General features: G+C 38.2%; 1 protein-coding gene and 1 long non-coding RNA gene across 3 annotated transcripts in view; one reads left to right on the top strand and one right to left on the bottom strand.

The window, feature by feature from the left end:
• LOC140713428 (uncharacterized) overlaps positions 1-865 on the bottom strand; it is an 83775-nt gene extending 82910 nt beyond the window's left edge. The window contains exon 1 of the long non-coding RNA XR_012095506.1: positions 779-865. This is a non-coding gene — a long non-coding RNA (uncharacterized lncRNA). The remainder of the gene's footprint in view (positions 1-778) is intronic.
• A 336-nt stretch (positions 866-1201) lies between these two features.
• Positions 1202-13541, top strand: LOC103240984 (olfactory receptor 8U9-like). 2 transcript variants are annotated; one of them, XM_073018666.1, is made up of 2 exons: positions 1202-1827; positions 7650-13541. In XM_073018666.1, the coding sequence occupies exon 2, from the start codon at positions 7660-7662 to the stop codon at positions 8593-8595; it is 936 nt and encodes a 311-aa protein (XP_072874767.1). In that variant the 5' UTR covers positions 1202-1827; positions 7650-7659; the 3' UTR covers positions 8596-13541. The 2 variants fall into 2 exon arrangements, with proteins under 2 accessions (XP_072874767.1, XP_008006095.3); XM_008007904.3 differs by having other exon boundaries at positions 7647-13541.
• The last annotated feature ends 1243 nt before the right edge of the window (positions 13542-14784 follow it).

Here is a 14784-nt window from a genome sequence, read left to right as displayed (position 1 = left end):
CAGTGAGCTGAGATCATGCCACTGCACTCCAGCCTGGGACAGAGTGAGACTCTGTCTCAAAAAAAAAAAAAAAAAAAAAAAAAAAAAAAAAAAAAATTATCATGACCAAGCAGATCCTTAAAAACACCTTCCCCCTCTTTAGAATCTCGCTGATGACTAACACCCCTGGACTTAGAATTTCTCTTTCTCAGATTTGTGAGCAATAGGGTGGCATAGTGTAAATGCTGGTTCAAAAGTGCCGAAGTCAGTCTTCCTTAGCTCTGTGAGACACACGGTGTCAGTTGATCCCTTCATCTCCTCGCTTCCAGGCATTCACCCAGACAAAATCCGCAACGTCCTGTGCTTTCTGCAAACCCAGTCTTTAGAAGGCCTGGCTGGATTTCACCCCAGATATTCAATTCCTAGAATTGGCTCATCATGCAATAAGAATTCCATAGAAAAACCAATTCTTGCTAAAAAGTACATTACCATTTGTACTGGGACTAGACAGTGAAATGATAGTGATGAAATGTGACATAAATGGCAGTAGTTCAGCTGGCTCTCTGATTCTGTCCCTAACTCTGGCCCCTTTGGTCACTACTCAAGATAGGCACAGAGTCCTAGGGACTGGAAACAAATGTTCTATGGCTTATTGTTAAGGTAACCTGGTGGTGAGCAGCTACAGCATTTGCAAAATCATGGAGTTCTTCAATTAGCAAATCAAACTTACATTGCACTCTCCACTAGATATAACCTAGATATTCTCCCCCCTCACCAGAATGAAAAGTCACAGATTTACCTTCTACAAGTTACTGAAATTGGCAAAGTTGACTAAGAAAGACCACTAAAACCAAACCTCCAGGTCTGACCCAATTGTATTTTTTTTCCAGTTTCCTCCTCTTTGGTGTGAATTAATGAACTCCAGGAATGCTGAGGGAGAGAAAATGCACTTTCTAATTTGAGAATGCTCTTGACTTCAACTCTGCCTTGACTTAAATGCCAAGGTTGCAGACAGTGTCCTTGCACTTTAAGGGCTGTGCTGAATCACTACAACTAATGACCTAGACAACCAGGTTCTAATCTTTTTTTCCCCAGTGGCCATGAGAAAAAGGGCAGCTGCATTGAGAAACTGACCCTAACCACACCAGGAGGCATGGATTGCCCCAGTTTCAATCCAGAGAGAAATGGAGAAGGGAGAAAGGGGAGGAGGTCTACAGGACCATCAGAACATTCAGTCTCTGACTCCTTAATTTGATTTGATGGGAAATACACAACAGTAGGAGAAATGAACACTACTTTTCTCTTACATTATCTTTTGGGATAAATATGCTAACCAAGATCATCTTTTCTGTGCAAGCAAAAATGTCCTATATGTGCATCCTAGTCATACAATCTTTGCGTAATCTTAGCTAGCCCCCCATAAAACATTTACAGCCACAACTTTAAGGCCACCCACTGTAGATGTCATGGGAAAGGGAGGATGGCTGTCTCCTAGCATCACACCCAAGGTTCTGAACGTGGGAGTCATCCTGAGAACAGGCACCAAAGCATCATGACCTGAGTCATCATTAGTTACGGGGATGATTTAGGGATTTTAATTCCCAAGGGTGATTTAAATCAAATGTAAAGTATCTCAGAGAAACTCTGTATAAACTGTTCCCTTGGTACCCATGAAGTTCTGGAACCACAAGAGATAACAGACTCATTACATTTTATAAGTACAGTTTCTGCGGAGAACAGAAACCAAGGCCTCCAGGCAGATACGAAGAAGCCTGTTTGTCTGACTGGAAATGCACTAAATGGATGCTTCTAGAACACTGGGAATCCCGACTAACTGACAGGCACTTGGTAAGTTGCATTTACTTCTAAGGCTGTCGTGGCTAAAGCCACAAGGCAGCCTAGAGAAGGGTTTCAGCTCCAGGACTGTGAAGAGGGCAGGGCTTTGGGACAGGTGTGCTTTGTTTCCACCAGAGATGAAATGGGGAAATATTGGTTGGCTCTTGGAAATCTGGGATTTATTTTTAAACTAGTGCATTATTCTATGAGGAAACCGCAGCAGGGACCTGACAAACATAGGAAGCCTCTGAAATCACAAGCCAAATTTTATGTAAGTGAAATCTTCCTAGGGACAGGTACTTAGCTTTCATCAGATTCTCAAAGGAGTTTATGTTCTTTCACTTTCTAAGAGTTAAGAATATTTCTTAGGTTCTTCCACCAAGTTGTTTGAATTGTTTCCCCATGAAGAGTAAAGGTAAGGAAGAAACAGCACTGAGTTGTCAAATGTTGAATATACTGGTTAAACACAATAAATTGTAAATGTGCCAGAACAAATTAAGAGGAAGTGTTACTGAACTCATTCCAATATGCCTAAAATTTCCTCACAGGAGTCTAATCTTGCAAGAAAGAAATAGGCAAAACAAAATTATGAAAAAATGAACACTGAGAAATCATAAATAGAGAGATAGTTTAGGCAGAGAGCTCTGGAATCAGCCTACCTGGTTTCAAATCCTGGCTCATCTATTTTGGGAATTTGACAAACTACTGAGCATTTCCATGTCTTAGTTTCCTCCTTAAGAAAATAATGAAAATAATAATTATGTACTAAATAAAATAATATATGTAAAACAGAATGAATCTTGGCATATTGAAAGATTAGATTCTCAGTCAATTGCCAAGTGACACAAACTCTGTCTTTGAGATACTTCTTGTGCCTATCTCCTTTCTTCATTTGTGCCATGATTCCCTAGTTCAAACCCTGATCCTGTCTGACATGGAAAATGTCTCAGCCGGTGTCCCTGCTGATGGCTCTCTTCTTTCACACCATCCACGCATACTGCCAGGCCACCTCCATGAAAGCTGAATGCTGGTCAAGTCAATTCTACTGCTCAAGTGTTCAATGGGTCCATGCTCACTACTGAACCAGTTATTGCATCCCCCTGACATCCAAAACTTTTCACATGTAGTTTATTCACCATGAGTCTCTTCCATAGGCATATTCTCTCACCCAAAAGGAAGCCCACAGTCGCCAGTGCATGCTCTGGGCTGCTCTAGCTGAACCCCTGGCTCAATTGTTCTCTGTACCCAAGACGCTCCTTTAATCCACCCTTCACATTTTGAGGTTCTTTCCATCTTCCAATGGCCAGCTCAGTTCAATTTGAAGGCTGCCGACTCTCTGCAGTATACAGACTGAACTCCTTATAGAGGGATACCAGACCTTCTGTTATCTAGCCCAGATACACATTTCCAGCCATGTTTCTTATCACTAACTCACAAGCAGTAGCACCTTTTGATCCAAACAATAGGGACTCTGCCTTGGCCCCATTCTTCAGAGCCATTCTGGGCTTCTTACTACTGCACTACATTCCATGGGGCAAGGCATCTATGATGCCAAATGGATGTGTCCTTCCAGTCCCTGGTATCCACCCCTTCTAGACCATCTTCCTAGTAATGAGACCTTAAGGTTCCTTGCTCAAAAGGCTTTCAACTTATTCCCAGAGTCCGTAAGTGTCTCTTTACCAAATCGTCCTTGTAAGGGTAAACCATGCTGCTCATGTTCTCACAACTAGGCGTTATGGGTGGCCAAGGGATGGCCACTTGCAGGAGTGTAAACAGAGCTTATACATGCTTGCTCGCGTGTCTGTGCAACTGCAGTCATGTGAGCTAGCAATGGGTCCTCCTCACAAAACTGCCTTCCAGCCTGTGATTCCAAGGATCCCAAGAACTCTGCCTTCCAGATATTATATAAGTATACTTGTTAAGGAGGGAGGATAAAATGTATTTTAGTAATTTGTTATCTTGATTTTTAACTTTTAAATATTTAGGCATATTGTATGTGGGTCTTCATTTATTATTCTTGCCCTGGGCCCTGCCAATGCCAAAGGCAGCTTTACTCCTAGGAAGCCTGATTTCTAACCATAGCAAATATTTGTAGTTTTTAACGCCTGCACTTCCTCAAACCTCAGTAACTTTGCACAGGCTATTCCCTCTGTCTAGAATGCCTGAGAATGTCCTTATACTTCTGAAGCGTCCTTCAAGAGGTTAAAAGGTAAAAATTGCCACCACTGTTACTAAATATTAACATTGCTCTGGAAGTACTAACCAATACAAGTAGAGAAGAAAAAGAAACAAAAATATGTTACAGAAATGGGAAATGAAATTCACATCCTTTCATATTGTATGATTGTGTAGTTAAGAAACCCAAGAGAATCAACCAGAAAACTATTTTTAAATGATAGGAAAGTATTGTAAGCAAGAGAGTTATAAAATTAATTTATAAAAAAATGAGTAGTTTTGCTGTATGCAAATAATACTTAAATAGACCACAAAAAAACTTTTTTAAGATTTAATTTGCAATAGTAACAAAAAGATAAAATACCTGTGACTAGAATTTAAAGAAATACATAGGTTGTATATCTGTAAAGTTTAAATAAAACCCTAAAACTCTATTTAGGAAATCATTTAATCAATAAAATAAATACCACAGTTAAGAAAAGAAGATTCAGTTGTAAAAATGTCAATTTTTCCTTAAACTGACAAATCAATTTAATGCAATAGCATTCCAAGTACAAACAGGATTTTTTTGGAACTTGATAAAATAATGTTAGACTGCATCTGGAAAATGTACACCTGAGAATGGCCAGAAAAATTGCTACTAGATAGTAAAATGAATTATATAACTATTTAATTTAAATGTGTTGTCTTGGTTCTAGAAAAGACTACAAAAAAAGAAATCATAAATTGACCCAAGTACTTCAGGATGTTTTAATATTAGTAGAGGATAAGTCTGGAGTTTTAAATCAACAAAACCAGCAGGAAAACAATTTCACCAATAAGTTGCATTAGAACACCTGGCTAGCCATTGAAGAAATAAGTAAAAATACAGTCATGCAGTGCATAATGACATTTCAATCCACAACAGACGGCTTACAATGGTGATCTCATAATATTATTTTACTGTATTTTACTGTACCTTTTCTTTGTTTAGATATGATTAGATACACAAGTAACATTGTGTTACAATTGCCTACTATATTCAGCACAGTACATGCGGTACAGGTTTGCAGCCTAGGAGCAGTAAGCTATGCCATATAGCCCAGGTGTATAGTAGGCTATATCATTTCAGTTTGTATAAGTACACTCTATGATGTTTACACGATGACAGAATCACTGAACAATGCATTTCTCAGAGTGTATTCCCGTCTTTATTTGAGGCATAACTGCGTTGATTGCCTCATTCCTTATATCAAAATTAAATTTCCAGGAAAATCAAAGTTTGTAATATAAAATTGAAATGAAGTCAGTCTCTGGACTAAAACAGGAGATAATTCTTTAAATAATTTTAAATTGAAGATGTTTCATTTAACCATATTGCAAAGATCAGAATTCAAAAGGAAAAGGATTGATAAATTTGAAATCAACGCAAAACTCACTGCATAGCATACAAAGTAATTATCATACCCATGTTAAGGGACAACTGACAAACTGAAAAGTAATTTGCAGTACATGTATCAGACAAAGAGCTGGTTTCCTTCATAAACGAAGGCCTCCTAGAAATAAAATGTTCTAGAAAATCAATCAACCTAATAGAAAAATTCACAAAGGAAATGAACTGACAGTTTATAGGGAAAAAATATACATGCAAATAATTGTTTGAAAAATGCTAACCCCTACTCATAAAAACACACAAAACTACAGGAGTTACCAATATCCACTATCACGGTGGGAAAGGCTTAAAACTTAATAAAACTTTGGATAAAAGTATGGGAAAATCAGTATTCTTGCACAATATTGTTAGAAGGGAGTTTGACTTGGTGAAATTTACTTGGAGGTCAATTTGTCAATCACCATCAAAAAAGTAAAATGAATATATACATTTTGACCCAAACTTCACTTCAAGTGGTTTATCTTTTTCTTTTTTTTTTTTTTTTTTTTTTTGAGATGGAGTCTTGCTGTGTCACCAGGCTGAAGTGCAGTGGCATGATCTCAGCTCACTGCAACCTGTCTCCTGGGTTCAAGCGATTCTCGGGCCTGAGCCTCCCGAGTAGCTGGGGTTACAGGCACGCATCACCACACCCAGCTAATTTTTTTTTTTTTTTTTTTTTTTTTAGTAGAGACGGGGTTTCACCATGTTGGTCCGGATGGTCTCGATCTCTTGACCTCGTGATCCACCCACCTCGGCCTCTCAAAGTACTGGGATTACAGGCTTGAGCCACTATGCCTGACCTAGTGATTTATCTTTAATCCACATACATGCTTAGACATAGGAACGCAAGCTTTATTTGAGATAGGGGGAAAAAAAGAAATAAAGTCGTAAACATTTAAATATCCATTAAGACAGAACTTATTAATAAATTATGATACAGTTATGAAAATATCATGGATTTCTATGAACTGCTTTGGAAATACTTCTTTAACTTTCATTTTAAGTTCAGGGGTACCTGTACAGGATGTGCAGTTTTGTTACATAGGTAAATTTGTGTCACGGGGGTTGTTGTACAGATTATTTCATCACCCAGGTATTAAGCCTAGTATTCATTAGTTATTTTTCCTGATCCTCTCCCTCCTCCCACCCTCCTCCAATAAGCCCCAATGTGTGTTGTTCCCCTCTATGTGTCCATGTATTCTTATCATGGAAATACTTCTTAAGTGTAAAAAGAGAAAAGGTGCAAAACTGTATGATTTCATTTATGTAGAAAAGTGTGTATGTGTGTGTGTTTTGTGTGTATTGATACTTGTTTATACCTAAGTGTTTTTAGAATATTAAAGGAACTGTTAACACTGGATACCATTAAGTAATTACATTGGAGGTAGAGCAGAGAAACTGTTTTTTCATTTATATCCCTCTGTCCTATTGATAAGTTCGCCAAGTGGATATATTGCATTTATAATTTTAAATATCCAGACTCAAATTTAGGACAATTCAGTGTTGCCTGAGACAGCTGATCCTCCACCCCCACGCACTGCCTTCACAGCAAGCAGGTTGAGTTAGGAGATTCCTCTCTTTCAGAGCATTGCCCACAGTGAATTGTAACTAGTTACTTACATGCATATTTCTCCCACCAGTCTGTACCAGTCTGTGTGCTCATTGAAGGCAGGCATACGTTTTATTCATCTTTGTATCACCTTCATTTAGCATAGCATCTGGCACATTGAAGAGGGGCAATATGTGTTTTAAAAGGGAACAAGAATGAATGAATGAAGCTTTTCCATTTCCACCATCCACATTCAATCTCTCCCTCTTATGAACTCCTACAGCACTCTGTACAGCTCCAAAAGTACTTGGCTTACTTCCCCTTATGGAATGTTTTACGAACCCTCCACTAGACTCCATAAGAACAAAGACAGTGTCATTGCCATACCCATCTCCAGCCCAGCACCAAGCATGCTATCTGGCCCCACACAAAGCCCGGAAGTATCTGTTGAGTTGAACTGAAAACACTAACACTGTTAACATAAAAATAGGTTCTGTCCTAGGAAAATCGTTCTCCTGGTTCCAAAAAGAAATGAGTACAGTCTTGCCAAGTCTGTTTTAGCAGAATAAAGTCCCATAGTTAATAACAGCCTTTAACTATTGGAAATGTAAAGCCACATTTTTTTTCATATGGTAATGCAACAAAGAGGTAAGAAGCATTTGTTTTTAAGTATCTAATCATTTCTTATTTTTGCAGCAGGCGAGAGAACATGGTAAAAGACAATCATACCACAGTGACCGAATTTGTCCTCATGGGATTCACAGACCGTCCTGAGATGCAGCTCCCCCTCTTTGTGGTGTTCCTGGTCATTTATCTCATCACCCTCGTGGGAAACCTTGGCATGATCCTGATCATCAGAGCAGACTCACAGCTCCACACCCCCATGTACTACTTCCTCAGTCACCTGGCATTCATTGATCTTTGTTACTCATCTTCCATTGGGCCCAAGATGCTGCAAAATTTATTAGTGAAGAAAAAAACCATCTCCTTTTCAGGCTGTTTTGCTCAGCTGTACTTCTCCAGTGCTTTCACCACTACAGAATGCTTCCTCTTGGCCACGATGGCCTATGACCACTACATGGCCATCTGCAACCCCCTGATTTATACAGCTATTATGACGCAGCAGGTCTGCAGGGAGTTGGTGATAGGGGTCTATACCTGTGGCTTCCTAAACTCTGTGATACAGACAGCTCTGACGTTCCAGCTGTCTTTCTGCGACTCCAATGTCATCCACCACTTCTACTGTCCTGACCCCCCTCTTCTGGCCTTCTCCTGCTCTGACACCCACAGCAAAGAAAAGCAGCTCGTGATCTTCTCTGCAGTAAATCTCACTGGGTCCCTCCTGACCATCTTCATCTCCTACATTTGCATCCTCTTTTCCATTATAAAAATCCAGTCTTCCAAGGGCAAGTGCAAAGCATTTTCCACCTGTGCCTCCCACCTCACTGTGGTCACCATCTTTTATGGAACACTGTTTTTCATGTACCTGCAGCAACCAAAAGCGGGGAATTCATGGAAACAAAACAAAATAGTCTCTGTGTTTTATAGTCTTGTAATTCCCATGCGTAACCCTCTTATCTACAGCCTGAGAAACACAGAAGTAAAGGATGCCCTGAAAAAAATGCTAGAGGGCAAAGAGTTATAGTGAGTGAGTTAATGGAATGCAGCATATTGAAAGTTTGGTATATTGACAAGTATAATCTCTCTAATTAAGTTTAGATTTAGCAGGCGAATTGCTGTCCAATCAGGAAGCAAACAGTAATCCAATTTGGGAATTTTAATGACCAAAGTACTGGGTCACTTATTTAACATAGTAATATTTAATCCAGTTATCATGAACTATCAAAATTGACTTACAAGCTAGAATGTCAAAAACTGTGTCCTTCATATGCTGAAGAAGAAATGGCTTACTACCAATTAAATAATAATATAAACTGTAAATTAAAAAAATATCCTGAAAAGCAACATTCTGGGTGAAACTATAATTTAACAAAGCTGGGTACAAAACCCACACATGAAAATCTATGTTATTAGAAACACTTTTCAGTTTACAACAGGCTATATTGTAGACAGTCATTTGTTAGTCTTAGAATATATTTCTTCATAACACTTTGCTGCAGATGGTGATTAAGTTTCAAGATCAACTTACAAAAACCTTATTTAATCCAAATGTAATTGAAATACTGCACGCTTTAAATAAACAATAGAAAATATAGTATGGCAGCAATAGTGTGGGGAGAAAAGAACAAAAAAAAACACTGCGATTAGATAGGGAGTTTGTTTAGAAAAGAAAGTTTAATTAAAAGAGATAAAAAGAAGGTTTAGGAAACTTTTAGAGATGTTAAAAATCGTCATTTTTTCAACAGCCAGGGTTCAATTTTTCTAGTCTCTGGAAAGTGGCGCCACAGTGAGTTTTCTGGGAGGGGAGTGAGGGATGAGTAGGGAGAAAAAGGAATGGAAAGAGGGAGAGTTTGGGGAAGTAATCAGGCCTGGATATATGTGAATGTTTCTAAGAAATAAAATTATTGCCTTACTTAATTTGAATGATCTAGAGAAATACTTTAATTTTGCAACATTTTCCATGTTCTTTATTTTTGTTTTCACAGATCCAATATTCCAATTTCTTGGAAATAAGGCTATATGAATTCTTGCTGTTTTGGGGGATAGGTGAAAGAAACATCTCTAATTTTTTTCATTTAGGCAAAAATATGAGCAATCTTTGTTTTGGGATTTGTTTGTTTGTTTGTTTTTGAGATGGAGTCTCACTCTGTCACCCAGCCTGGAGTGCAGTGGCACAATCTCAGCTCACTGCAACCTCTGCCTCCCGGGTTCAAGCTATTTTTCTGCCTCAGCCTCCTGAGTAGCTGGGATTACAGGCGTGTGCTACCACGCCCGGCTAATTTTTGTACTTTTAGCAGAGACAGGGTTTCACCATATTGGCCAAGCTGGTCTCGAACTCATGACCTCGTGATCCACCCAAGTCGGCCTCCCAAAGTGCTGGGATTACAGGCGTGAGCCACTGCAACAGGTCAAGCACTCTACCTTTTTTCCAAGCCTCAATTCTCATACTTCTTTCAAAATAATCCTTAAGGCAAACAAATCTGCCATAAAAATGTTTACTTTCCTCCTATTTTCAAAAGTGATTACTATTAAGTAATTTTTAATGATTCATAACATATACTACCCATTAATTACAAGTAAGTTTAAAATTAATCAAAAAACTAAGAGGTCCCTGTTGTCCCCAAATTAACTCTGCAGATAATAATATGGGATCTTTGTTTTGTTGTTGCTTATAATCAGATAATTTAGAAAAATGAAAAGAGTTAAATATTTACAACTTCTCTTACTTAGTTCAGAAAGCCTTTCCAGAGAGTTGAGGTATAAGTTGTATCGCTAAGCACTTGAAGATGGAGTGTTGGCTATGGTTGAAAAGGAAGACACTAGCAGGATAAAGGAACAGTGGGAAGAAAGGCGGGAATTGAGCCAGAGAGGGAAGCACTGTTGCACAGGTAATGAGCAACAGCGGTTTGAACAGGCAAAGTGGAGAGGATAATGCTGAGGGATTGTAGGAGCCTGGGTATTAGACCAGGAGCTCCCTCTTGAGACCAAGCAAATTATCTTCTTCACTTTGTACCCCAGCACCTACTGCAGTTCCTGGCGTAAAACAGATGCATCGTAACTGTTTGCTGAACTGAACTGAACTCTTTTGTGTTTATTCCTAACTACCATGGATGGGCAGACATGGTGCCCAGCAATGGTGCTGCGGTTTGGAAGTGACAGAGAAAAGGAAGCCACTGAGGTTATGACCGGAAGACTGTTTTTCAATATCCTCATAATGAAACTTACATCCATGAGGTGGGAAGACATACAAAGGCAACAGCGCAAGCTGACCAGGGAAAGAGATGCATTTAGAAAGTTGGTGCACTGGGAAGGTGGCACGAGCTGGAGCTGTCGACGTACCATAACAATTAACGAGCCACTGCTGCAGAACAAGGTTGCTACTAACTGAGATAAAGATGAACACGGACCAACATTTACATGGAAAATTGTGCTTTCAGTTAAAAGCCATGTACTTATTTCTCAAACTGTTTATGTCAGTTTAATTTAGAAAGTGAAAAATAACCACGCACTAATATCACATGTTTCAATACATGCCTCTCACAAACACATTCTATTCATGTTTTCAAAGGAATATTTGATCTAAAAGTTTCATCAGTTTTCAGTTCTTTTCAAGGAAACCTGAAGAAAATGTCACCTCTCCATAATACCTTCCCAGCTGTTGAATTTGTATACTTTGCTCAACATGCTTCCTTGATTACTCTGTAAAATGAAGCATAAAATTGAGAATATTATATTCATAGGTTGCGAAGGATATAAATCTACATTTTACTAAATTTCCTAAAAACTTGAAAAGCAAATAGGTATGAGAAAAGGTCAGAATCAGCTAATTGTTGAGCTAATAATTCCCATTTTCTTTTCCCATTGAGACTCAGCATTATAAATTTATCTCCCTGACTCTGGCCGTATGAAGCAAGAAAAGTCTCAGGTGAAGAATTCTCGAATTAATTATTTGCATTAAAAAATAGAGTACTGTATAAATGTGTAGTATTAATATGATAATATATAATCCACAAGAGAAACAAATATAATTATACACCTTTGTTTCCTAATAAAGTGAGGCTGTTTCAGCCAATACACATAATAATTACACTAATTATTCAGCCCAAAGTATCTTCTGAATATGTAAATGTCACCAAAATAATGGAAGATTTATCATAATTAAAGAGTGCAACATTTTGTTGAAAGTGAAAACAAACTGTTCTCACATGTAAATAAACAGCATACTCATCTCCCTTATGATAATCCTAAAACTGAATGTTATTTGCCAGCATTCAACACTTAGACTTTTCATTAACAAATCTGATATGCATCTAAAATACTCATTTGCACATAAAATGCTGAATTTTTCAACTGGTATAGATTTCAACTTTTTATTTCTCTTCATTTTATACTCTATTGATCTGTCATGTTTGGAAACATGTCAAATGAATTTTTTTATTATTCCGATCAAAATAAGGAACCATGAGAAGGAACCATAGTATTCTTTTCCATTTTCTTTCATATTATTTGATGTATTAGTATTTCAGAAATTTAAGCATTTTAAAATCTCAAATCTGTGCCCCCAAATTTTCAACTCTGCCCTGGATGTATCATTCTAGCATTCTTTGGTGAACAAGATTGAATAGAAAAGTGTTAACTCAGTGCACAAGATGGCTCCACCTGCAACTAAGTGGTGCATCTACCAGCGACAAAGAGGCCACTGATGTCAGAGCTTTGGGAGTTTAGGCTCCTGGGAAAGCGACAGATTTAGCCTACTCTTCCAAGCTGGCTTGCTCTAAAAATATAAACATTTTATAAATAAATAGAACTTCCATGTCTGGTAAGACAGGAAAAATTAGAGAAGGGAAAAGACAATCTTTATTTAAAAACTAAATAAGTATCTCTTAGGCCTTTGCAGAAACTTAACTATCCTAATAGAGACAGTTTCCAGAAGGTCTTATTCTGTGGCCTAAAACAAAAATGCTTTACTCCCTCAAGCTTGCTTCTTTTTTTCTTGCCAATAACTTAATAGTTTATTAGTCAGTCAACAATATTACAAATATTTTTAAATTACTTAATATAAATAGTTGGCAGTAAACTATTCCATTACAGAGTTAAATTACCAGTACAATAGGTAGACTGGAGATTTAGACACCTGGAAGATAACAATAAAATAAACTAAAATATTTAACAAAAAAATTTAAACTGAAGGCATTTACCTAGTGTGCATAAAAACACAAGCTTACTTTCTTTGCTTGGGTGTGTTGGCCACTCAGGCACCTGGACACCTACGAACCTGCAGCTTCTGCTCCTCATTGAAAGGCAGTCTTGTCTGGCAGCCATGTTGGATGTGGCATGAGGAGAAGGATAGTCAATGAGCCAGCCAGGCTCCAGCACTCTCCTGCCCACCTCTGGCTCACCCTCAGCTCGGGATGCTACGTGACTACAGCTTTCTCATATTTAGGCAAGAGTACAGAGAGCTCTCAAGTCCATCTCTGGGTTTCTCCTAAAGTTTTTTATTTCATTTTTATTGTCTTTCCTCTTTAGAAAGAGCCACTTTTAACCATTTTTATTCTTATCATGTCATATTTCACGTGAAAGTTATCATAAATAGTATTTCACTTATCATTTGCTTTGGCAAAAGTAGCTACTAGCTTTCCTCAGATAGCTTTCAAATGCAGAGTTTAAATTAGTGTTAACTATAATAAAGGAGCAAATTGAAAGAAAATTCCAATTAATGTTGCTTATGTTGGGGAGTAGTCATTTTATGAAGAAAGGTTGAAATATCTTCTTAAAACTTTAGACTATCTTTTCTTCTTATATTTACCACAAATCACAGATAATTCTCAAGTGTTCACGGGCCCAAAATAGCAACTCTATCAGCTTTAATCAAGAATACAGTTCTCTGCTCTGCTTTGTTTAATTAGGTGTTAAAATACAATCTGTTAAGCTTTTATGTCCTCACATATTCATATATTCCTGTATATTAAATTGTTAAATTTATCAAAAGAAGGCTGTGTCAGTATGATCACTTCATTAAACCTGTAACTGACTCCTGATAATGCCTGTAAGTCCACATTTTAGACGTGTATAATAGAGCACATTAGTAGGCACCTGCAAACCAAGTAAGCAGAATCAATCATGCTGAGCCTGAAAACATGCATGTTCTTGGAGGTAAAGATTTTGCTTACCAAAAATAAAGTATAGTCTGAAAAAGCAGACACTCAAAGTCTGTGGGAGCAGTGGTGATGTACTAGGAAAAGGAATAGATTGGGAAACTCACAGTCTGAGCTTGAGTCCTTTGATGCTCTGACCTGTGATGTCAGTCAAGAGGCTTGCTTGACCCCTCTAGCCTTAACTTTTTCATCTGGAAAATGAGGAAAATTATACCTCAAAGAGCTTCCAAACAGACAAAATAGTCTAAGGTATGCTGAAATATATTTTAAATATTATAAAAGTATGAAGCTTTTATTTTTAATAACCAGACTCTACATGATTAGTGTTTAACTTTTAAAGTCTCTGATATGAAGTGTTTGGGAAATCCTTGCCTGAAAATGTTTTTATATCCACCTATATGACAAAATATAGAAGCTGCATACGTCTCCAGTAACAAATTTTCTTTATGCATGACTGGAAGAAATTAGTACAGCCCATTTCCAACTTACATGAGTTCTGGTCCCACTGTCTGTTTGCAAGTCAATGATCTGGAACATGGAGACTGTCCCCTGTACACAAAGTTGTCTTCTGAACTCATAATATATATTCACAGACATTTCGTTGACCCTAAACCACTACAGCTCACACATTTCCATAGTGGACACTAGAAATGTTTTTCTTGTTACTGCTACAGTCGTGAAAGGCAGCATTTGTCCCCCATGTCTGTGACTGCTCTAAGCTTCTGCTGGTCTCACCCAGCCTCTGAAAAAACATTAGAGCTAAGCTACAGGAGGCAGGCCAGGATGTTCTGTGGGGAAGGGGTAAAGGTAAGAGACATTTTCCTTGGTCTCTGCTTGGACTAGCAATAAGCCTGGCAGAAGTTGAAGGAAAATAGCCCAAGAGTTAAAGTTCTGCAGAATCCTTTTCCCCTACCTTCTTTCCCTTCCCGTGCTCTCTACCTTCCCCCAGCAGGCCTGCTAGGATGAGAATTCCACCGCCTCTCTAACCCTAGGAGGAGGGTGATAAGGAGCCTGAGATGTGAGGATCCAAGGCTGGGTAGGAGGAAAGAAAAGGGGGC

The sequence above is a fragment of the Chlorocebus sabaeus genome, chromosome 1 (assembly GCF_047675955.1).
Source record: "Chlorocebus sabaeus isolate Y175 chromosome 1, mChlSab1.0.hap1, whole genome shotgun sequence".
Taxonomy (NCBI): domain Eukaryota; kingdom Metazoa; phylum Chordata; class Mammalia; order Primates; family Cercopithecidae; genus Chlorocebus; species Chlorocebus sabaeus.
This window is presented reverse-complemented; position numbering and strand designations above follow the sequence as displayed.

Bases quoted from the DNA above. Each gene is read 5' to 3' on its own strand.
- LOC103240984 (XM_073018666.1), top strand. From the start codon at position 7,660: ATGGTAAAAGACAATCATACCACAGTGACCGAATTTGTCCTCATGGGA.